The following is a 25,772-nucleotide window of genomic DNA, read 5'->3' as shown; positions in this document are numbered from 1 at the left end:
CATAAAAAGCAGATTTTTACCCAGATGTATCATTTGGTTACCCGTGACAATTGTCATGAAAAAGAAAATAGTGGCATGTCCCTCTCTTGGATACTACTCTAGATGACTGATGGCATACTGACAATACTATATGATTAATCGGGTAAGTTGAAAATTAGTCTGAAACGAAAGAGTAGCATGAATTTAGCACGATAGTTATTCTTTAAGCTTAGTTTAGAGAAGATTTGCAATTGCGGAGCTTAGCTAATTTAAAAAACAAACAAACATACTTTGAGGAGTCAATGTGAACGAGTTGACGTCATCACTTTACATCATGTCATTTATTATAGCTTGCACACAAAATCTTATAGTTCACCACCGTTGTTGTTTTTGTGCCTCAATCTCAAATTCTGATTTATCTGACTGATCATTATCTTGAATTTATCATTATGCTTTATACTTCAATATGATAAACAAATTGAATTTCAGAATATTCTTTTATCATGTTTAACACATGCAATCAATGGTAGTAATGATGATTTCAACGATAATGATAATGATGATGATGATGATAATAATAATAACAATGATGATGATAATTACACACTAATGAGATGTGAGCTGTTAAATGCATAACAAAGTCATTATGCTAATTGTCTTTCAATCCGCAATCAAATGTTGGGAGGAAACTCGTCTTGACATAATTATGATTGTTGACCATTTAATCACAGCTGCAAAAGTAACAGATTTATGCGATTTTTTTTCCTCAGGTTTTCTCAGATATACAGTCTGTGAAAATTCATTTCACATTACTTTATACATACTTATTTCTCATGAAATCTAGAATTATATGGGCCTACTTTGTAATTTGTCCCCTTTGTTAATCACCATAGACTACTGTATTCATCATGGAAAGCATCGTCATGATCTAAGTATACTCTTGTTTATGTATGACAATTATACCGAAGATAATACAATATCATCACGAGATACACAAGGTTTTCACAATATCACGCTGATGAGTACATTATTATCTATTCATTATGTACAATTCTACACACAGAAGTACCATTAAGTCAGTATCTTTACGTTTCGAATATCAATAATTAAGACTGGTGGCTATGTCGCGCATTCTTGTTGACGAAGTGTACCCCCAAAATAATTACATTGTACATCAGAATGACGTTGGCTTGATAGAGCAAAATGGTGTCCAAAGTTCACCGTGAAGTCGAGACTTCTCATAGCAAAAACTGTGCCAGACTATGTTTGTTGTATATAGAAGTCACCACACTCAGCCCCTCTCCTCATAATTGTCTGATTATCTCTTCTCATTGCTCCATTTCTGTTTGTTACATGGCGTCAAGAGTAAGGGCCGGCCCATTAAAGGAGGGATCCGAATGATTTTCAGACTTTTACATTTGAACAACTATGAATATAATTTAGTTGTACTGGGTACACAGTTTCAGAATTTATAGTGATTGGGATGAGGAATAAGAATGTTTTCAAAATTTAAAACAAACTGAAATGAACAAGGATGATATGTCATGGCAGCCTCACCTTAAAGGGGCATTCCGGACGATTTTCATAATTTCACATCATGTAGTACATAAATCAACAGCTTCATGTATAGATTTGTAGAATTTATTGTGATTCTTGAGAAGAGAAACAGTACTTTCAAAAACCTTAAACAAATTACACTGAACAAAGATGATGACATAGGAGCCTCACATATCTCAGAAATGTAGCAGTGTCATTCTATTACAATATCGCATGCTTGCAAGCTCACCTGTGTGTAATCTATGCATGCCTTCTTCTTTTGTGCTGTTTCCTTGAGCCACATCTCATGCATTCTTATGGTGAGGCTGCCATGTCATCATCCTTGTTCATTGCAATTTGTTATAAACTTCGAAAACATTCTTATTTTTCATCCCAATCATTATAAATCCTTAAACTCTGTACCCAGTATAACTAATTTATATATGTTCAAATGTAAAAATTTGAAAATCATCCGGAGGTCTCCTTTAAGAATGTGTGAGTGGGGGTTCAAGGAAACAGAACAAAAGACGAAGGCATACATAGATTATACGCAGGTGAAGTTGTTAACGGAAACTAAAACCCAATGAGAAATGTGGATTGAGTGAAAGCAGCAACATTAGTAGAACACAGTAGTGACAGTTTTAGGAAAATCGGAAAATCGATGCAAAAGTTATGAATTTTTAAAGTCTTGGTGTTGGAACAGCTGGATGAGGAGACTACTAGAGGTTATGATGTCATGTGCGGACAACAATATAAAGAAGATATAAAGGGAATCAATATCTAGGAGACCACAATAACTGGTGTTACCAATGGTTACTGTGGTGTAAATGTGTTCACACCTTTTTTTTTTTCTTCAAAAATCGAGTACTTTATTTGAAAGTTCTTGATCGTCTTGTTGAAGTTCGAAATCAGCAAGAAGAACAGTAAATAAGTAACTATTAAAAAACAATATTATATCATAGTGGCACAAGCAGGTGTTAATCTAACACCACAAATGAGCACCGGACATTTAACACCAGCTCGGTGTTTCATATTTGACACCGGACTTTTTGCAAAGCGGTCAGCTCTCTATTGTCAGTGTGTTCTGCCTGCATTTCACTCCATTAGAACTCCATAGACATAGCAATATTGTAATCTATACGACTCTCCTTGAGAAATACCCGGTGAATTTAGAGCATGGGCATGTGGTGTATACCTGAGTCATATTCTGTGTTCGTGCGTGAGCTATAAAGTCTCGTGCTGGTTTGAATCTTCACATAACAGGATCTTGAATTGCGGCCAATAGTTTGTCGACAGTTACATCAACGAGTTCGGAACTGCACAAGGTGCACATGATATGTGTTTACTGACCTTAGTGAAAAGCATTCTTTGCGAGCGTTGCAAGGTGACAATACGAACATCGACTATCTGGCCTTAAAGGACAAGTCCATCTTCATAATACATGTGGATTGAGTGAATGCAGCATTATTAGTATAAGAACACATCAGTGGAAGCTTGGGAAAATTGGGCATCCATTCAAAAGTTACGAATTTTCAAAGCATCGGCGCACTCAGTGCTAGATGAGAAGACTACTACAGTGTATGATGTCACATGCGTACAACGATATAAGGAAATTGTCAAAAAGAATTTCACAAAATTAAATTCTTTGAAAAAAGTGCACATTTCGTCGAAATGCCACTGACGTATGTTAAGGGTAATATTATTCCCCGTGCCTTCTAAATGAGGCAAGTCAAGCATTCAGTTATTATACGAGAAAAGTGAAAATATGTTGAATTTCTTTATATTTTCTTAATAACGTTATATACATGTGACATCACAGGTTGCAGTAGTCCTCTCATCCTGCAGTGGTGGAGCAGAACGTAAAAAAGTCATAACTTTTGAACGGATTGAACGATCTTCCTCAAACTCTAACTCATGTGCTCTACTAATATTACTGCTGCATTCACGTAATCCAGACATGTCTATGAAGGTAGATTTGTCTTTTAAAACTTCCCATATAAATATTGTTTCATTAAAATTTCATTTTGTTCTTCCTTTTTTATGGGGGGGGGGGAGGGGTGCAGTTACTTCATCCACGTAAACGTTCGGGGATAGTTCCTCGGACTATGCACATGATCTATCCCACGAGGGCGGATCCAGGAATTCCGTAAATGGGGGTAGGGCGGAAAATATATTTCTGGTGCCACTACCGGGTTTGATAAGCTGACAAGGAAGCAACAACAACAACAAACAAAAACAATCAAAAACAAAAAAACAGAAGAAAACAAAACGAACAAAAAGAAAACCGCTCGTGCCAATTCCGGGTTTCTTCCGCTTATATACAAAGATGGTTTCTTTTTAAAAAAACATAAATAAAGGGGGAGCACGCACCGCCTTTCACTTCTATTCCCAAAAAAAAAAAAAAACAGTAAAGGGGCGTAGTCCGGGCGTCCCACCTCCCCCCCCCCCCCCATCTCCTACTGTCCCGGACACTGACGCAGGTACTTCACAGTGCCTGTATGTCATTCGTAACTAGAACGTAAGTACAATGTATAAGTTGCACGCGTCCAGCAGGTAAGACGCAAGAGAAACTAGCCCATACCCTTGTCTGCCCGCAGAAAATTATCCTGCGTGTTGGAAAATCCCTACACGCAACAAGCCCGAGTAGCTTGCCCGGAAGGTGCTCGGACTGTGCGGCATGTTTACCCATATACTGCTCATGTGTAACGTTTTTTTTTTTTTTTCTTCTTCTTCTTCTTCTTCTTCTTTTATGCGATGATCAATGACAGGAAACAAAGAGGGATCGAAGAAAAAGGGGTCCCCACAGGCCTATTTCCAGAAAGCCTTCACTGTGTAATATACTCTGTATTGGAATCGGACAATAGAATGTGACGATGCGAATGTGTAGGTTCAGCGCACTTTAACATACACACGCACACACGGCCGCGTACGCACACAGGAAGTGTACGAAGTGAAAATCAGATAACTGTTTGTAACAAACTCCTTCGTGATCATGCTTAAAAAAATTGATAAACTAAACCTTTGATAGCTTATAAGCTTTTTAATATCAATGTATACCGTTAAGCATCAGTCTGGTGAACAACCTACGATACATTTGAAGCTCCTTCAACGAGCCTCAAAATCCAAACACTCGGAAAAGTCATTTGCTTCCTCTACTGTGTAATGAAGTTTTCACTACAGATCAGTTGAGCACACGCTTCATTAGCTTAGCACTATTGAAGAGTTCCCCTGTCAATATATTCATTGACCTTCATACACCTGATACAAAAAAAAAAAAAAATAGGGCGACTTATCGGCTAACGTTCCTATGACCCTTGATCGCTCCAGTCAAACAGGCTGTTTGAACAAGAGGACAACTCAGGAGCTACGCAGTCAACCACATCAAAACTTTGCAACAGGTCTACAAAGGCTTGATGGCTTCTTGCTTGCACATTACTAATTGACGGCGCAGCACGGCAGCAGACGGCGGGGGCAAAATCCCATAACTTGCCTGACAGTTAACTTCTTTCTATCATATAGGGAAAAGGTCTCGCGTTAGTTGTAATATCTTCCAGTCGCTATGGCCGCCAGTAGTAGTCATAATAGGTGTCTGACACCAATGGTGTTCACAGTGATTCTCGGCGCCAATTGTTTCATCTACATCAGCATTATCGGACCCTTCGGAACTGCCATTCTTACGTCAATCCAACGGGAGTTCCAGCTGAAAAGCTCCGAGGCAGGTATCCTCTTCAGCATCAACGACATTGTGGGTCTCATAGCAATCACCCCCATCGCTTACATCGGCAACCGACATCATCGACCACGCATTCTCGGTGTCTCCGCCCTCATCATGGCTTTTGGGTGTCTACTCTCCGCTCTGCCGCAATTCATCGGCAACGACCCAGCGCTGCCTGCCGGCGGGAGTCCGGACTTGGACGGCAACGACACGGTAGGGGAGACGCCCCTCTCCCAGTACTACCAACAAATAGGTAAGGCTGTTCTCTATCGGTAGACTACATCTTCAGTCAATATTCATCTTGATTTGCATTGATTTGATTTCATTCTAACTTTGATTTCATTTGTTTTACATCATGTGTAACTTCCAAGAAGAGAGTGCATTCTCATGCTCAAACAACCGCGGGATCGACGCCTGTGAGTCCCCTTCAAGATAACTAAGCAATGAGGATTGGACGTGCTTATGGGGGCACAACCTGGGGCACGACCACTGCAACCAGAAGACTCGAACCCGGGACCTTTTGTTTGATAGTTGGTAAACCCACGGAGCCACAGCAGCTTCTTCTTCTCAGAGATGGTTGGGTGATAGATATCAATTTTGATATTGAAAATTATAACTTTGTTCGTGTTTAATGTTGATGATGAAATGAATGGATATTATTCAACAATTGCCAACATTGCAACTGATTAACAAATGGCCCCGCATCAACGTAAACAAGCAATTCAATTCAATTCAATTTTTATTTTCCACTCATGGGGTGGAACACCCTCGTCAGCCAAAGGCTGGTTTTCAGAGGGGTCCACACATACAGGTTAAAAATACAAACATTATACATACAGTATGACAAAGATATACACCACATATGCAAGGAGCAAGAAACAAGGTATAAGCACCATAATAAGCTTGTTTCATACTCAAAAGAAGAAAAAAAAAAGAAAAAAAGAAAGGAAAAAAAACAATGCCTTAGATTACGACGTGAAAAAAATAATAAGAGCATGTGAGAATGAATTTCAAATACAGAAGAGAATCGGTATTGCTGAGATATTTTGACTGTGAACTGATGAGTGAAAAAAAAAAGGATGGTTAAAATACTCCATCCTGTTACGCATCCTATATTCAAAATTATTTCACATATTCATGTAGTTGTTTTTTGAATGTATCAAGGGAAATATCAAAAGAGACATGTCGAACTACGTCGTTCCATAAAGAAGCACCTTTATATACAGAATATCTTTTGCCATAATCTGTTTTAGGGCGTGTAATGTTCAATTGCATGTCGCCCGACCTTGTGGCATAATGTGATTGACGTACTGTACAAGAGTTCATTCAAACACGGAAGGGCAGTATGATGAACACATCGATACATAACTTGGGCGAAATGCTTTTATCTGCGAATTTGCAATCGATCTAATTTCAATGAGGAGTACAATAATCTACTTGGGAATAAGGGGTTCACCTTCAACACTGCCCTCAGGGATCTGTTTTGCAGAAATTGCAACTTATCTAAATTTGTTTTGTTGGTGTTTCCCCACACCACAGAACAATAATCAAAATGAGCTTGAATAACAGATTTGTAAAATAATGCAGCTGTTTCCCGAGTAATAAAATATCGTATTCTTTTCAGTAAATACAGATTTTTCACTACTTTTGATTTCAGATATTCAATGTGTCTATTCCATGATAAATTCCCATCGATATAAACTCCCAAATATTTACAAAAATTTACTTTCTTAATAGGTGTGTCATTTTATATACACATAAGAATCACCATTCATGTTATTCCATTTCTTCAATCTTTGTTTACTACCAATTAACATATTTTCACACTTTGTAACATTTAAAACCAACTTATTAACGGTCAACCACTTTGAAATAATCTTCAAATCATAATTCATGTAATCTTATCTTACGTTTGGGTCCTTATTTGTATATAACAAACACGTATCATCTGCGTATAAAGAAAGTTTACAATTTTGAACTTTGATAGGGAGGTCATTTTGTGTATAATAGAAATAACAGCGGCCCGAGGAGCGAGCCCTGGGGTACACCACAGGTTACATTTCTCACAGAGGATGAAATGCCATTGATACATGTAAATTGTTTTCTTTGACAGCACAAATAATTTTCGAACCACTTTACTTCTTTATCATCATAACTATACAATTTCAATTTATGCAATAATATTGCGTGATCCACAGTGTCAAACGCCTTTTTTAGGTCTATCATAAAAACACCAACTAATTCCCCTCTATTGCTGAAAACCAATTTTCTGTTACATTAAGCAGAGCAGTCTGAGTAGAGAAGTTTTGTCTTAAGCCGGACTGGCCGTTGGAAAGTATATTATTCTGTAATAAATAATTTTGTACCTGGTTATAAACAATTTTCTCCATTATCTTTCCAATAACAGAGATAACCGATATTGGCCGGTAATTACCCAAAATACTTTTGTCACTACTTTTAAATATGGGGGTCACTCGAGCTATTTTCCATTGATGTGGTAAAATGCATTCATCAAAAGAACGATTTATAACACCAGAAAGAGGTGACGTTATGATAGGCCCTATGTGCTATGGGAAGGATAACTTTTGCTGGTACACCATCGGGTCCGGTCGTCTTATCACATGGCAGAGCGGTCAAAAGTTTCATGACATCAGTAACTGAAACGGTATTAAAAACAAAATTTGATGTCACTTTTTCAAAATGATCATCTCCCCACATTTGATTCATGACTTCCATTCTGAACACTAGTACCTATGTTTATGAAGAACTCATTGAATTGATCAGTGTTTTGGCAGTAACCATGACAAAATAAATCATGTGCATGTACAAAGCGAGCTCGGGGAAGATTCGAACTGTCGACCTCCTGATCTCCGGACTGGTATCTTATCCACTAGACCACTGAGCTTCCGCCCGTCAGCCAGTGATGGTTGTAATCCTTGTATAGTTTGCAAGTGGATACTGCGTAATCGTTCAAATTCATGAAATTCGTCCGTCGAGTTGTTTTATTGCGATTTATTAACGTCTATTTACGTCGATGAAAGGCAATTTGTCGATCAGCTGCAATACAAAAACTCGACGGAATAATTTCATGAATCGTCAACAGGTAAAATGATTTGTATAATGTTGCAAGACTTAGACCCTACATAATAAATTTCGACACCAATAATCAAAATATATTTCAACAACAACAACAGAAAAAATCATATGGAGAATGCTGAAATCTTATAGGAATGACAATGAAATTGAGAATTACAGGCTGTATAGCTCTAACTGTGTTGGTACTGCTGGACTTAAAAAGGCGTTTGATGGCACTGTTGATATATGAATTGTCAATAGATAGGTACTTGACCAGATTACGATGTATTACCCTCAGATCGTTTTGATCGTATTAACTTGATTGATCCAAATACGTTCGCACGAGGTGAAGGCAGTCGGGGAATGCGTTACTCTGCTTAGAGCGTTTGCAAAGCATACGTCTTCTCATTTTTTTTTTTTTTTTTTTTGGTTAGCAATCTATGTCAACGAAATCAAAAAGTCGAAATTACCCTCGACATGTGCTAACCTTGGCCAAACTTAGTATCGCTCCAACAACACAAAAAATGGGATCACTGCTATTTCTACCACAGCTTTACTTGGAGGATGCATCTGAGATCCAGTACACAATGTCTCGCTAAATATCTCCGTTCATCATCAGTGTTTACTTATTGACTAATTCATGCAGATTCAGGAGATCAGAGCAGAACTCATTGCTAAGAAATGACCCTGTGGCTTTATTTAAATGGTGTGAATGTAGCGAACTTAAATGGATGGTACAGTTTTGGCTGAGATGGGGCTTCAGGTTTCCAACCTTTTTGCGAGATAATGAGAAATATCTTATGAAATATGAAAGAACATACAAGCCTAAGGTATTCAAAGTTGATTTGGTGATCTTTTTATTAATGGCTGAGATATCCAAAACTCAAAAAGAAGTCCTAATGAAAGTTGAGACCGACCTTTTATTAGGACCACTTTGTTTACTTGTTTTTGGATGGATATCTCCGCCGTTTCAAAACCGATTTTCATCAAATTAACTTTGAATTCCTCTCAGAATTTGTATTTTTGTATTTCATAATAAGTTTCTGATTAGGCCTAAGTCGCAAAAATGTTAAAATCTGAATCCCCACCTCCAACAAAGCTATACCATCCCTTTAAATTGAATGAAGGAAATAAGACCATAAGTTCTTTGGTTGAATCTAGAAAGCGCATTGAAAGACCAATGTGGGGATTGTCTTGATCAAAAGATACCGCACTGCCGTATATAATCGATGATCAGGATTCATTTTCAATGCGTATAATACCTAATAATGCTGTGTGTGTATATTCAAATCCTTTTTCGAGTATTGGGTTGTTTTTTGTTTTCAATCAAGCCTGAATAGAATAATGTCATCACATAACTGATCACAATTAAGTATGGGAGAATCAGGAAGGCGATTATTGTTCAATATCAGCTCAGAAAGTGGGGCAAGGGAACGCTCATATCAATGTTAATCCTGCATTGGAGTTCCTCACGAGAGTGAGAAAGTGGGGCGAGGGAACACTCATATCAGTGTTAATCCTGAATTGGAATTCCTCACGAGATGGGATCTTTTGCCATTTGAAAATTGAAAGACTGACCGAAGGACCCAACATTACAGTCTGTACTCATGCATACAAATTTGGACGGGACTGTCTCAGGCTAGGATCATCTCCTTTCTGAAGACCGAAACCGAACATTCGATAATGGAAGTTGACCTATGAAGGGGGAAGAGGGAGGACAAGGGATTGGATACGGAGGGGGCGATCCCCTAGAACGGTTTATCCAGGTGTATCAAGTTTCTTTTCGGGCCAGAATCAGTGTTTCGAAACGTGATTAGTAGAAAACGCGGTTGCGTCCTTGCTTAATATTTCGATATAAACGCCGTTTCAAAACGTCGTTTCAAAACGCACAAAAAAGATGAGTTTATAACGATCGGCGTTTCTGACTAATCACGTTTCATGGGGAAGCATAAACGCAAAATCACATGTACGTGTTTGGAAAATTGTATGGATTTCTCTTATAGGCCTATATCTTATACAACTAGACATTTATATTCCATATCGAAATGATAAGAATGACTGAATAAAGGTGATAATGTATATGCATATATTTTCACTTTATTCTGCATTGTTTTGTTATCTGGGCCCCGTCTTATAAAGCCTTCAGAAATCAATCACAAGTCCCAAAATCAATCACAACTTGCATTGAAGCTCACATAAAACTTGTGATTGATTTCTATCACAAGTCTTTATAAGACAGGCCCCTGGACACCACAAATTGATATAATTAAGTAAGTATACCCATACTCACTTGTACACGCAGAGCTCTGCAAAGCGGTCGGGGCGGATTCGACACAAAGTCCCGACGATGGAGTATGTTCTGCGGAGGAACTTTCTGCTTCCGGGTCACAGTTCAATCGCGCTACGTGGATCATCGTTGGCCAGGTGTTCATCGGGATCGGATCATCCGGGCTCTTTACTCTGGGCGTGACCCACCTTGACGATGGGGTCAGTAAGAAATCGACTTCCGTTTTCTTTGGTAAGATATTTATTCATCTATTATCATATTGCTAATATGTTTGGAGAATGACTTGTTCAGCTGAAACAAAAAACAAAAACTAAAACAAAAGATGAAAACAAAAATGAAAACCTAATTTTATACAAGAAGAAGAAGAAGAAGAAGAACACATATTGCAATTAAAGTGCAGTCATTATTATGCACATTAAGAATAAAAGAAAGAGATACATTCGTGCAAATAAGAAAAAAATTATCTATTATTATAAATTATATAAATAATATAAATAATTATAAATTATTCTATTATTGATTAAAATCTGTGCAACATTAACGAAATAATTCATACTACTTCGATTGTAAAAATCAATAATGACAATTTTAAAGCAAAGTACATGAAATTGAGAACATTTTTGGTGTCCAAGGACATGAAATCAAATTAAGTTAAGGTGCAAATCACGAAGAAAAAAAAAATCTGTTACAACACACCTCCCATTGATTGCCGTCGTGTGAGAATTATACATATATCCCTCCCCCTCCTCTCACTTCTTCATTCCATTCTTCTTCTCTTCATCCCTTCGTTTTTCGGTTCTTGTACTTTCTTTCTATCTTTTCCTCCTTCTTCACCCTCTTCTCCTTTTCCTGTTATCTATTCATCCTGCTTCTGTTCTTGTCCTTGTCATAGTCCTTTCTTTCTTTTCGTTTCGCCTGACGTCATGATATCAACATTTTCATACTTGGAGTCCTTGACAGATCTTGAGATGCCCTCATCTCCTAGAGTAATTCACAAAATTTACAAGCTATATGCTTCTCTTGTAAATTCCTCTTTTCCATGTAAGGTTACAAACTGGGATTATGTTGCTTACTTGTTTATTTATCTAAAGACCAAAGTTGATATTATCATGATATCGTATCCATGTTTTGTTGAAATTTATGTGATTCAAAGTTCCGTACAATATTGCGTACTAATGTAAGCTTTATCTATATTGTTTTGTATTACTTTATACGGAATAAAATCGTTTGAATTGAATCGAATCCTCATTTGAAAACATCTGTCCGCATTCAATGACGTCATGGCCTTCCTCCGTGTTATCATCTTATGTTTCTTCTCCTCTCTATTTCTTGATTTCTTCCTGCTTGTTCTCATTTCTTTTACCCCCCCCCCCCTGTCTATTTCCCGTTTCCCCCTCTTGTTACATCCAATGGTGATCACCGATGATCCCTAAATGTCAAATGTGTGTGCTTTGTGCTTCTTCCATTAAACACACACAAAAAAAGTGAATGACTCTCATGCCTTTCATATACACCTAGAAGAAATTCCAGTTTCCATGCCGAAATCGTCGCACAATCTTTCTTACTGCTTCTGGTTGTCGGTTTCGGGTTTGTTTGTTGTTATTGTTGTTGTTTTTGAAATGTTGTTTTATGTTAATATTGGGTCTGTGACTGTTTGATTTTAGCGTTTGTACTCAAAGTCCCTGCTGTTTTCCCCCCGGGCAGCTGGCCTGTTTACAGTGCTGAGTCTCGCCCCGATCGCCGCGTTCGCCATCAGCGGGTTCTGTCTCTCCCTGCACACCGACTTCTACAAGATCGACGTCGACGAACTCGGCTACGGCGACAAGGACCCGCGATGGATAGGGGCGTGGTGGTTGGGATATATCATCTTCGGTGTTCTCCTGGTGCTCAACAGCATCCCGTTCTTCTTCTTCCCCAAGGTAAACAGGAAAGAGAGGGGACGGGAGAGAGAAGGAGGAAAAGAGAGGGAGAATGTTGTCGGGCGGGAAATAGACCTGGGTGAATGATTTCAGGCGGATCTTTTTTTAAAGTAACGGTGACTTCAGTAAAGAAAGAGAAATATTGGCATAAAGAACCAGTAAAATGTGGAAACATTACAGGTACTCGTTCAAAGTTATTTGTATTTAAAGTGTTCTCATTAATCACTTCTGCGTCTTGTCACTTGATCGACATAAATGCATTTGGGGAAATGTTCCCTTTTAAGTCTGTACTCGTCCATGATGATTTTCATTTGTGCTTTAATGCATTAAATACATGTAAGCATTCTAGATTACAATTATCATAAAATTGCTATAAGAGTTAAATATCATCCCCTGCTAGTCAGTGTCTCTTTTTATCAAAACCTTCACAAAGACAGGGAATTCGTAGATTTTTCAAAACTGAAATCGTTTTCTCCTTTAAAAGTGATATCTGTAACAACCGCACTTGTAAGTTAGATGAGTCAGCGATGTCAAATCATTTGCAGTCTCTCCTTAGCGTGCCAAAATTATACCAAGTACCACAGTTAGATAGAAGATAATATAGTTCTCAAGACAAATGGTTCCATAGTTGCTACAATTAACTAATGATGCCTTTTCAGAGGAAGATGACATGACTGAGTTTTAGCCATATACACACAAAACAATAGATTATTACTTTTTCTTGTGATTCAAAGCGGAGTTGAAAGATGATGACATCGATGTAATGATCATCACGTGATCTAATTTGCATACGTTATATCATGATTTGCTACTGGTGTCACTGTCTCGTAACGCATGCAAAGCCTAAAATCATTTGATTTTCCTATCTAATTTTTCCTCTGACTTCAATATAAGCCGTCACTCTCTTCAATTTACTCCTTTGATGTTTTTGACATAGCCACTTTAAGAATGGAGTGGAGTACCCCTATAAGTCTTTGGTTGTACCTCACATATCCCATCATGTGACTGCAATATATCTAAAAAAAATACCTAAGGCTCATCCGGTTCGTTCAAGAGTTAAGGTTATAACACTGAAGGTCTAGTAGCTAAACACGTGATGGGTTTTTTTTTTTTTTCGTTCTGTCATACACTTTCCGTATTAAAGTCCAAGTACAAGGTTGCACACATGAGTGTCACGATGACGCGCATTCAATAAATTTCTCTATTACGTCACAATGTGAAGGAATGGCCGAAGAAAGAGCGTGACATGGAACTGAAGGACAGGACGTTTGCCCCGTCCACAAAAGAGGATGACGACGCAGCCAACACGTCGGAAATCTTCCTCATAAACAGTATGAAGGAGCCCTCATTGTCAGAGTCTGGCTGTATGGGATATGCCAAAGGTGAGGTCACACGACTTCCAACTCTCATAATATCTATATGTGTGTATCACAGAATCGGTAAAATTCAAACCACACTCACACACACACACACACACACACACACACACACACACACACATAAAAGAATGTGCTGCAAGATACACGAACAATATTCCAATGTGTTTAAGCTTTCATATCATTGTTGCATAAGTCCTTCACTTCAAAAATAAAAGTAGGCCTACAATGTTGTTTTTTGCTCAAGGTCTACTCAGGGTCAATAAGTGCACACTAAACATTTCCCCTAACGTTTTGCTCGTGTTTTTTGATCCGACACAAGTAAACAATTCTTTTTAATACGAAGGGAAACATGTACTTCTTCCTAGTAGGACGAGTTCTCACTTGACCCAAATACACTGAAGTGGTAAGCTGTCATTGACATTGTGAAGAAAACCGCATTTCCGGATTCTCTGTTTTGCGTTGTTTTAGCGGAAGAAACGGGAAATTTGCCAGCAGCTACTAGCAGAAACGTAATATAAAGAACAACAACAAACAAATATGATCTTTCCATTACAAACGACGTATGTTTTTAAAATGGGGGGGGGGGGGGTCAAACGAAATTAACAATTTATCTCGCAAATTTAAAAACCCGCTTTTATTTCTTTGTTTTGATTCTTTATTGCATTTTGTGAAAAGTTCTCCTTCAGTTCCATGGTGTCTACTTTCTTTCAAAGACTGGCAGCAGCGCGAGAATTCTTTATCAAATTGTTTTTGTTGAACCCAAGATACCTGAAAGAGTGTGAATGGGTATAAAGTTTTTAATTTTTGTTCATGTCTTGTTTGATGCAAGTTAATAGTGAACTTAAGCAAGCATTTTGGCATCTTGCCATTTTCTAATATTCGACACCGTGCTCGAGTATAGGTTTAGACGGCACTTTACAGTGGCGGATCCAATAGGAGCGCACCGGGTGCCCGCCCCCTCTTTCTGTTAAAACAAAAGAAAAAATGGGAGAGGGGTGCGTGCTCCCCCTTTAATTCTGCGAAGGCGCCTCCCCTTTGCAGAATTCCTGAATCCGCCCATTCTTTATGTTATTGTTACTTTCATATAGAAATATATGAAAACATGCAAACAGCGACATACCAAGGGTATGTCGTGCAAAGAAGCAAACAAAGGCCAGCCTTTATTCAAATGGTCATTTTTTGAAGAACACACACACACACACACACACGCACACACATACACACACAAAGGTTATTATATTTGAGGTCCATGCTTCCAACAAACAACGACTTCCCATCAAGGTAATGTCCCTCGAATAGGACATAGACTGGAGGTCACAACCACTGAAAAAAAAAATCCCGCTTTATTCATTCGTCGTTATGCCCCGGTCACATATAAACGCGGATGCTCAAGGATCTACACGGTGATCCGGGGAAATTCGGGGACGTCCGGGGAGATCCGGGGAGATCCGGGATTTTGGTATGACTGTACACAAGGTATCAACACGGCAGCTACACGGATAAGGCCGGAAGAGCGCGGCGTCTACACGGACAAACACGACATCTACACGGATCAACACGGCATCTACACGGCAGCCACACGGACCACCCCGGATTGCTCTGCCAACACGGCAATCCCCGGATGATGCCGGATGTTTTTGACCTCCAAAAGTTGCCGTGTTGGCCTCTTGGCGTCAACACGGATCTCTCCCCGGATTAGATTCGGGGTGGTCCGGCGGGGTGATCCAGGATGTCTATGTGACTGGGGCATTAATGCCCCACTCACATATAAACACGGATGCTCAAGGATCTACACGGTGATCCGGGGAAATCCGTGGACGTCCGGGGAGATCCGGGGAGATCCGGGATTGGTACACACGGTATCAACACGGCAGCTACACGGATAAGGCCGGAAGAGCGCGGCGTCTACACGGACAAACACGGTATCTACACGGATCAACACGGCACAGAGCAGGGTGTTTAACCCGGTGAAGTGGTCCCGCCTCTCATCCGCCTGGACCCCATGGAAGACCAGCTAGTGCAGCTGAATATTATATGAGCTATCCAGCCATCTTCATAGACGGAGATGAAAAAAAAAACACAAACAAACAAAGATGAGGAAAACAAAGAAACAAACACATACACGCACACACGCACCCCCGCACCACACACACACACTGCAAGAAGTCCGGTGTTAAATATGAAACCCCGAGCTGGTGTCAAATTTCCGGTGCTCATTTGTGGTGGTAGATAAACACCTCCGGGTGTAACTTCAAAATAAAAAATAAAAAATTGCTTTTTGAATATTTACTTAGTTATTTTTCTTCTCGTTGATTTTGCACTTCAACAAGACGATCAAGAACTTTAAAGTATTTTTTTTTTCGTGTAAACACATTTACACCTAAGTAACACCAGTTGGGAGGTCTCCTATTGACACTGGTCGGGCGTTATACCATGAACATTAACACCAGCAATATCAAATCAACACAGTGCTGTGTCAATGTTGATTTAACACCAGCGCAATGTCAAAAATATCACCAGCTACAGTGTCAAATTAACATTACGAAGCGATAGTGCCAGGTGAACACTTTTCAACACCGTCGCCACACACTTTTTACACCTATGGGTGTGGTCCTGTATTGACACTTCATCGATGTTAGATTTAACACCCATGGTGTCAAATCTAACACCGATGTTTCTGCAGTGAACACACAAAATCCATGGCCAACGTTTCCGTTTCCTTCGTAGGCTATTTCACCACGCTCTTCCGACTGACGGTCAACCTGACATACATGATTTTGATCACAGCGTCCGTGTCGGATTCGGCCATGTTTGCCGGTTTCTTCAGCTTCCTCGGCCGCTACTTACTCACCCAGTACGAAATCACACCAGCCATGGTGTCAATCCTTTTGGGTGAGTTTCAAGTCCTTTATTTTCAGCATAGTTTGCAAGCACAAACCCTTGTCGGTCGCATAAATGATTGGCGCAGCCCACACTACTAATGAGTAGGGATAATTCTTTCGTCACCCCCACGCAGGTCTGATACCTTTAACTCGAGATAAGACGGGTCTGGTTAAATTCTTAAAATCTGCATGAAATCAGAAAGAAATGTACAACACTTTGCTAGGTGCGAGCATCCTTACGTTGTCTCCCTCTACAAATTGAATAATCTGTAAATTAACAAACATGTCAGAAAAAAAAAGGAACCAGTGGGACTCGAACCCGTCATTTATACTGTTTGTAGACATGGTAGAGGGAGACAAAGTGAAGAAGCTCGCACCTGAACCTTCACCCCTCTGAATAATATCTTCCTTTCTTATAACACGTTTCTATAGTTTTTGAGAAAATCAGAAAATTAAATCTTCTAGATTGCTTCTTTTGCCAATTAAAGAAGCAGTGGACCTACATTATTTAGTAATAAAGAGGGTAAAATTGGAGATAGTTAAAACGAAACTGGTTGAATTCATGAAATCGCACAAAATCAGAAGAAAAGATTTCTAATACTCCATGGAAGATAATGACCGAATATCTGGAAGAATTTCATTTTACTTGAAGAAGGGCCACATGTTGACATTTGATTTTACATAGCGAAGTTAAGATTACCTAAAATTGTCAATCACGAGGTCTCTATAAAGCTGTGCCATAGTCACATGTCCAATTTCTTCAGCAGTAATTGCGCCCACCAGTAGGGGAAAGGCCATTAGTCTTGAATGCAACAACCGTCGTAGGGGACTTAAAGCTGCAGCGGTCCTGTGATTTTTCACTTCCTTACCTTTCACGAGAACCATGAGAATTATAAAAAAATGTTGATGATGAAGAAGATGATGATGATGATGAGGAGGAGGAGGATAATGGTGAAAACGAAGGTGGTGATGGTGATAAAGGTGCGCGGTAATGGTGATGATGGTGTTGATAACGTTGATATTGTTGAAAACAGTAGTGGCAGTGATGATGATAATGACAATGATGATGATGATGATGATGATGATGATGATGATGATGATGATGATGATTATTGTGATGGTGATAATGATGACGATGGTAAGGATGATAATGACAATGATGATGGTGAGAATGATGGTGATGATGATGACGATGGTGAGAATGATAATGATAATAATAATAATGATGAAGGTAATGATGATGATGATGATGATGATGATGACAATCATCATCATTTTTCCAGCAATAATACCTTCTGATTATGATTTCGATTGCACAGGTGCGGTGACCTCGCCAGGAGCCTTACTCGGAAACCTAATTGGCGGCCTAGTGGTCAAGAAATTTCGCCTGGACACAAAAGGCGTCACTCGTCTCGTCGTCATCATCGCCTTCGTCAACGTGATCGTCGTCTCCTTCTTCTTCACGGCCAGCTGCCCGACGAGGCCCATAGCCGGCGTCACTGTGCCCTATCCTGACGGGAGTAGTTCGATGATAGGGTGAATGACTACCCCCAATCAAGTCAATCCGCCTGTCCCTTCTGTTCTCCTCTATTTCCAATTCCTCCTTCCCTTCTCATTCTCTCCTTCATGTTTCAATTCTTTTCTATCCTTCCTTGCAATCCGTAATCCATGTTGTCTTATATTTGTTGTCTTCTTTCTTTATTCTTTTATTAACTTTCGTATTCATCTTCTTCGACTGCTCGTGATTCCAGAATATCCCTTCTTACACTACCTGTTTTTCACATGCTGCGTTTGGTCTTCGTTGCTTTTCCTGTTTCTTTGTCGTCTGTTCATTTTCCACCCCTCCTATTTCTTCCTCGCTTCCACCTTAATGATTTCCTCTCTTCTTCTCCTCCTCTTCTTCTTCTTCTTTATCTTTTATCCATCTTTTTTCCTTCCTTCTTCTGCTCATTTTTCTCCTTCTCGACATTCTTCTTATCTATTCCAGTGCCTTACACCTTCTTCTTCTTCTTCTTGTAAAACTGGCTTATAATCTTCTCACCCATATTTTCAGAACTACATACATTCTCGATAGTCAATGTAGCACATCCAACGTCTTCTTTTTTCACATAGTAAACCATAATTATTTTCATTTCACATCCTCAATATTCAATGTAATATATCTGTCTTCTTTTTACTCACACAGCAAACCATATTTCCATAACCACACACATCCTCAATAGCCGATGTAGCACATCTAATTTTTTCATTCATTTTACACTGCAGACAGTCTTCTACATATTTTTTTTTCAATCTCTAACTCAAACGGATCGAATCTTTACACGATGTGTCACGGACATCCATATACACTTTGCAGATCATCGGAAGAGCCAGCGTGTCTGTCCGACTGCGGCTGTACTGACGGTGTGTACATACCGGTCTGTGGGAGCGACGGCTTGACTTATATCTCCCCCTGCCACGCCGGCTGCGCGACGGTCAACGAAGGGTCTGCGCCAAATGTACGTTCGGAGTGTTCTTAAAATACTTGAGGGAAAATCCCATTTGTATCAATTTTGACACAAACAAACAATGCAAATAGCAATATCAAACAATGAGAGCATTAAAAAAAATATAGATAGAAATACAATAAACTAAAAAATGCAAAACTGTAAAGTTTTAAAATCGAGGGAGACAGTGCTGGTGGTAGATCGTGGTCAGCAATGGTCAAGAGGCAATTATCCAATTTTCCCCAGGCCCGATTCGACGGCCCTTGATTGTGTCTTATCCTATATTCCTATAAAACTTATGAAAGTTGAAACCTACTATTTTTCTTCATCTGACCGCTTTTACCGAAACTTGAAATTGTTTTCATCTTTGAAATCACTCCTTTTAAGTACTTTAAAAAATCAAGTTTAATGATTTATCGATTTTCACTGAATCTGTTTTGGTTGCTTTTCCTAAAATAATCCGGTCAAAATCCACATCCTACTCCTTATCATCCCAGGCACTGAATGCGTGCACTCTAAGAAATTAAAAGGTAAACCAGCATTTAAAATGCTGTCACTCCTCCAACATTTTTGTATTTGTTGAATTAAACACTCAAAATGTTTGATATATTTCTGAAATGACAGTTTAACATTTTGAGTGTTAAATTTAACTTTTACTTTATCCAAAGGTTGGAGTATCGACCTTTAAAATTTGGTTATACCATTTAATTTTCTGGGTTTTTTCAGTGTATGTTATGTGTGTTTTGGTGTGAGAAAGAGAGACTGAGAGAGAGGATATATAGAGTATGAAGTAATCCTCCCGAGATGTCTAGATAGCATAATTATCTTCTGTATGTCTTTCGTTCACCTCTGATTCTTCTCAGACGTATTCCCAGTGTCGCTGCGTTGGAGAGAGCCAAGCAGCACAACAGCGAATGGGCAATCTTGCCGCAGCTGCACCAGGCGTCTCGACGAACGCATCATACGTTCCCATGGCAACAGGCTACCCCAACACGTCTTCTGTCCTCACCGCGGTGCAGGAGAAATGTCCGGGCTATGACTGCTCGTCAAAGCAGTACACGTTCTTGGCCTTGCTGGCTGTAATGATCTTCCTCTTCTCCATGTCTCACGTTCCTGGATTCATGCTGTTCATGAGGTACCATACTTAAGATAGATAGGTATAGAGGAGAGATGAATAAATGATCGAAGGACAGGTGGATGGATAGATAGATAGATATATAGATGTGGGGATGGTTAGATATGGATAGGTAGAGAGAAAGATTACATAAAAAGATTAGATAGAAAATTTAGCTATATGGATAGATAGATAGATAGATAGATAGATAGATAGATAGATAGATAGATAGGGAGGGGTAGATAGATAGATTAGATAGAAAGATTTGAAAGATAGACACACAGATGGAGAGGTGGATAGATAAATGGATATATAGATATAATAAATATATATGTGGTCAGATGGATAGATAGATGGGTAGGTGGATAGGTAAATGGATTGGATGAAAGATTAGATAGAAAAACTGGATAGATAGATAGATAGAAAAGCAGATAGATAGATAGATAGATAGATAGATAGATAGATAGATAGATAAATAGACAGATAGATAGGGATAAATAGCTGTACAAGTTCTGAAACTCAAGGGGTACCTGGAGGTACTCTGTTATGTGAGGAGTACTTTAAAGAGTAACTATTCAACACTGATGAAACGATCATAATTATGATCATCCTTGTTGTCATTAGTGTTTAACGCAATACTTATGACAGGTGCTTCCTCTTTCAATAATGACTCCTCTTTATTCCGTTTTATTTGTTTCCAGATGTGTAGAGGAACGGGACAGGGCCGTGGCCATTGGGGTATCGAGTCTGCTTGGACGAGTCTTGGGTAAGTTTCGCCGCTGCATTACTTCTGCAGCATGATAATGCAATAATGATACAGGAACCAATAAGTCAAATCAAATCAAATTTAGATCAAATCAACTATGATTGTACACTGACTATGAAGTCATGTGGAGTGTCGTGATGGATAACTTTTTCCATACAGATTATTTATTATTCATCCAGGGGCTGATGAATGGTTACATACAAAGAAAAAAAAATGTGTAGAAGCTATGATAGCTGACAGCAAATCGTGAAGGAACTATTAGGTTTCAATGTAAGCACTCTTATTTCCAGAAAATTAAGGAGTACAAAAACTAAAGTCCTGATTTTCTCAAGAGGCAAAGTACGCAACTTTCCATGGTTCAGTTTTGGTGAAGACAAACTTGATGTAGTGGATGATTTTGTTTATTTAGGTATTCAATTTAATTACAATGGAAGTTATAAGAAGGCTATTTCTAAACAGGTGACACAGGCAAGGAAAGCACTTTTTTTCTATGTCACTAAAGGTTCAGAAACTCAAGCTTCCTGTGGATATTCAATGCGAACTGTTTGATCATTTAGTGTTACCAATACTATTGTACGGGTGTGAAGTTTGGGGTTTTGAGGATTTGAGTCAAATCGAAATTTTTCATAGGAAATTCTTGAAATCGTTGTTATGTGTGAATAAATTTACACCAGATTGTATGGTATATTATGCAGAAACCGGGAGAACACGACTGGCTAATACTGTTAAATATCGTATGGTTAGCTTCTGGCTGAGGATCTTAAAGGGTTCTTCTGCTAAATATTCATTCAGGTTTTATACACTCCAAAGATTAATAAGTCAACAGGACACGACTTTTGTATCTAAGTGGATATCTCATATTGAGGAAATTTTAAACAATGCAGGTCTTGGTGTTGTATGATTAAGAAAAGGGGAAGGATTTAGTAATAACTGGATATTGAGTACCTTGAAGCTGAGATTAAGTGATATGTCTAAACAGGATTTGATGGCAAATGTTTGGTCAAGTAGAGTATGTTTGAATTATAGGATTTTTAAGACGAATAGTCTCTTTGAAAGGTATTTAGTCCAGTTGAGTAAGCGGGATAGAATTTCATTGAGCCGTTTTAGATGTAGGTCTAGCTCTAGTACATATTTTGTAGTTGTATGTCACGATTGTTTGGTCGCAGGGTTCATACGATTAGTTAACCTTGCTTGCCAATTTGTATATCACTGTATTATATGTTTAGTAGGTATAGACTATTTATATACATCATTGTAATATAATATCACAAACATGTATTCTTTGATATTGTTATAACCATATCTTGTATTTATGTGTTGTACTCTCATACCCCGGAATGGGGTCGGAAGAGTCGAATAAAATCTAATCTAATCTAATGAGTGGCAGAAAATTTTTACAGATGAATTTTTATATTGACTCAGAAAGCCATTTCTACGATTTTAACTGAATCTGATTACGGCTCAGTAAATGGTTACATGTGTACAGCAAAACGCTATTTCGCAAAGCCAAGGCTAATTATGAGAGATCTTAGACTGGCTTAAAAGCAAATTCCAAAAGTCTTATGTGTGCAAGTCACAAACAGATAGTCGGTAACGGATTTACTGTGGCGTAGAAAGGATCTTGACTCTATGAACGAATGGAGTTTGACTTCTGCGCGTCTCGTCTATATGAATGCTGCAATAGTTATTTTACCCATAATGTTCCTCTTGACCATGTTGACGTTGGTGTAAGAATGAGTTCAATGTATTTGACAAGGCTGGAAGAACAGAAGAATGATGATAACGGTAGGGGTCTTCTGCAGTAGATATGCTACCCTGGATAATAAATGCTTTAATAATCACTAGAATATGATTACAATCCTTACACTCATTTCTACCACTATTATAATTATTATTATCATTATTATTGTTATCATCATCATCATCATTACACATCACCATTACTATAGCTTTAGTGATGCAGGATAGTAGCGGAATTCGTAGTAGTATTATTAGGGGCCCACAAAATGTCAAAAACGATTATTATCGTGACCATTTTACCATTATTGTCGTTATCATCAATGTTATCATTGTAATGATGATGAAAATGATGGTGGTGATGATGATGATGATGATGATAAGCATTATTATGACTATTTTCATCTCGCCGGCTCCCCCCTCCCCCTCCCCCTCCCCCCCCCCCCTCCCCCTTCAGCGAGCATTCCTGCGCCCATCTACTTCGGGGCCGCCATCCAAACAACCTGCCTCATGTTCCAGGAATCCTGCGGGCAGACGGGAAACTGTTTCATCTACGACAACATCCGCCTTAGCAACGTCATCTTCAGTCTCCTGTTGGTTCTGAAAATGATCGCCTTCCTTGGCTACTTCTGCTGTTATTTGTCTCTCCGCCGAGACAGCGAAGGGGTTAGTAGAAAAATCATTTTATCATTTGTTGTTTCTAATGAAAATCTGAAAGAATGTCTCCTTATTCTGTCCATCCTCGTGTATTGTTTCATTGCGTTTCTGTATATCTTTGTAATGCTCAGTTCTGCCATTTTTTTTTTTGTTCTACAAATAGCGCGACGTCTCAAATAATTACAACGATAACAGTGATAGAAAACAGCTAACATTTGTTACACTTAAGGCAGCTATGGGCAAAGTTGACTTCCTACTGATACATGAGATGCGATTTCTCGACAATGTATAAATCGTTAACAGATCTATACTGTGTGTGTGTGTGTTTGTATATTGCGTGCGTCTTCACATGTATGACATGATATGTCTGTTCAAATTCATGAATCAGTTGCAATGACATGTCTGTTTGTCCATGTATTTGCTAAGACCGCCAAATCTGGATAAAACAGGGAATAAGCCAAATATCTTTTATTTCTTCTTTTGTGTTTCCCCTCTCACTCCTAATACTTTTCCTTATACAAATCAACTGTTGATTCTGAAAACAAGTTCCAAAAATACATTGATATGATTGTTATATATATCGTACTAGGCTTAGGGTTACTAGGACACGATTTCTATTTCTATTTCTACATACAGACAATCGCAGCAGGTCGACGGAACGTAGATATGATTGTCATAATATAAAAGTCTTGCAGGGCTCTTCTCTAGTAGGGTATGTAATGTGATAAAATGAAATGTTAATCTGTGCGTTGTTTGTCATTTTTCTCTTTTTCTCTTCCCGACTTTTTTTTTAATCTACAGAAGTACAAATCGTTGGTGATTTGTGAACCTAAGGAAGAAGATTGGAAACCGAAAGAGACAACAGTGTAGTGTCAGATATATCGTTACGTAATCATACACTCTTGTACGTATTCTAATGTATGTAGATGTACATATATAAATCATATTATATACTACAAATATATTTACGAATGTAAAATATAAACATCTATGATCCTCAACACAAGGAGAGCGGTTGCCTTCGATGCATGATGTTCGATGTCTAGACCACAGAGATATGTACAGTAACTAAATTACCATAACTCGGTAAAATTGACCGAGTTATGGTGTTGTAATACAAAGTATAGCTTGAGCAAAAACTCTTTTACATTCGCAGCTCAATTATATGCTTTGAAGGAACTTAACAAAAGTATTTCCTTTTCAGTATTTAGTACAGTTTATTTAGTCACGTTACACGAAGAGCACAATACGTATTGACGTGCATGTTAAGGACAAACGGAGTGGGTACGTGAATCTCGTACTATTACTTTTCTTTCTCTCTATCATTATTACCCTGTGTTGCAAACCACGGTGTCATGTTCAGCAATGTCTGATTAGAGGGCTGACTTGAAACCGACATCATTGGTTAAAATCTTTCGCGTACGACTGCTATGCATGTTACTTCGTTCAATATTGACCGAAACATTTCTAGGAACCTGGGAAATATTTTACGGTTCTTTATGATATTGTCACAAAATTCTAATTCTAATTTATTATATCTGAGATGATATCAGATCTCTTTCCTTATTTCATGAAACTTATCTCATTTTAGATGTTCTGTATGTGGCTCTTGTAGTGTGTAACCGGTATGATAAGTCACCTTGTTTCGTATTGCTATTAAGCTTTACTAGATGCGTATCGCCATTTTCATCTCATTTCATTTATCTTCATTTGCAACAGAAAATGACATTTCAGTAAAACACAGACATGTTTTAGTAGTTCAGTAATAAGTTATAGTTCATGTGTGGTCATTATTGTTCTAGTTCAGTAATCTGTTATTGTTAATGAGGGGACTGAGAATTGCAAGCCACGATTTTCAGCAGTAGCCTACGCTCCAACAACTTTGTTTTTGCAGAGACGTTTCAGTCACAGCATTTAAGATTGATTTCCGTTCTCAATATTTTCTTTATAACGATTTTGTATTGACTTACACACAACACGCACGTGTACATGTTAAGATGAAATTTCATTTTTGTTGGAAATGGAAATAAATGAAATAAGATGAAACATTTTCGTTCCACTTGAGGTGAATAGACAAGTCTTCCGAACATATCGATAGCAATCTGTGTGTGAAAAGAAAATACATATAGCATCATACTATATCAAGCTTAAAAAGAGGAAAACTAGAAAAGTCAATCCAAGTAGGTTGCAAATTCTAACTGGTTCGGCAATTCTGTGGTGATCGTAGATACGGGTCGTAT

General features: G+C 38.5%; 1 protein-coding gene across 1 annotated transcript; it reads left to right on the top strand.

Moving 5' to 3' along the window:
* The first annotated feature begins 5,074 nt into the window (after positions 1 to 5,074).
* Positions 5,075 to 24,409, top strand: LOC140229695 (solute carrier organic anion transporter family member 3A1-like). Its single transcript, XM_072309937.1, has 11 exons — positions 5,075 to 5,483; positions 10,608 to 10,823; positions 12,297 to 12,511; positions 13,734 to 13,893; positions 16,618 to 16,782; positions 18,092 to 18,308; positions 19,129 to 19,270; positions 20,122 to 20,393; positions 21,074 to 21,138; positions 23,333 to 23,541; positions 24,334 to 24,409. Exons 1-11 carry the CDS (start codon positions 5,075 to 5,077, stop codon positions 24,400 to 24,402), a joined length of 2,139 nt encoding a protein of 712 aa, XP_072166038.1. The 3' UTR covers positions 24,403 to 24,409.
* Positions 24,410 to 25,772: the final 1,363 nt, after the last annotated feature.

The sequence above is a fragment of the Diadema setosum genome, chromosome 6, assembly GCF_964275005.1.
Source record: "Diadema setosum chromosome 6, eeDiaSeto1, whole genome shotgun sequence".
Classification (NCBI taxonomy): domain Eukaryota; kingdom Metazoa; phylum Echinodermata; class Echinoidea; order Diadematoida; family Diadematidae; genus Diadema; species Diadema setosum.
The sequence above is the reverse complement of the archived record's forward strand: the minus strand, read 5'-3'. Positions and strand labels throughout refer to the sequence as shown.

Excerpts from the sequence above, each read along its gene's own strand:
- LOC140229695 (XM_072309937.1), top strand. The coding sequence starts at position 5,075 with ATGGCCGCCAGTAGTAGTCATAATAGGTGTCTGACACCAATGGTGTTC. Across the intron at positions 13,894-16,617 it reads CTGTATGGGATATGCCAAAG|GCTATTTCACCACGCTCTTC; the intron begins GTGAGGTCACAC and ends TTTCCTTCGTAG. Across the intron at positions 23,542-24,333 it reads TCCGCCGAGACAGCGAAGGG|AAGTACAAATCGTTGGTGAT; the intron begins GTTAGTAGAAAA and ends TTTAATCTACAG.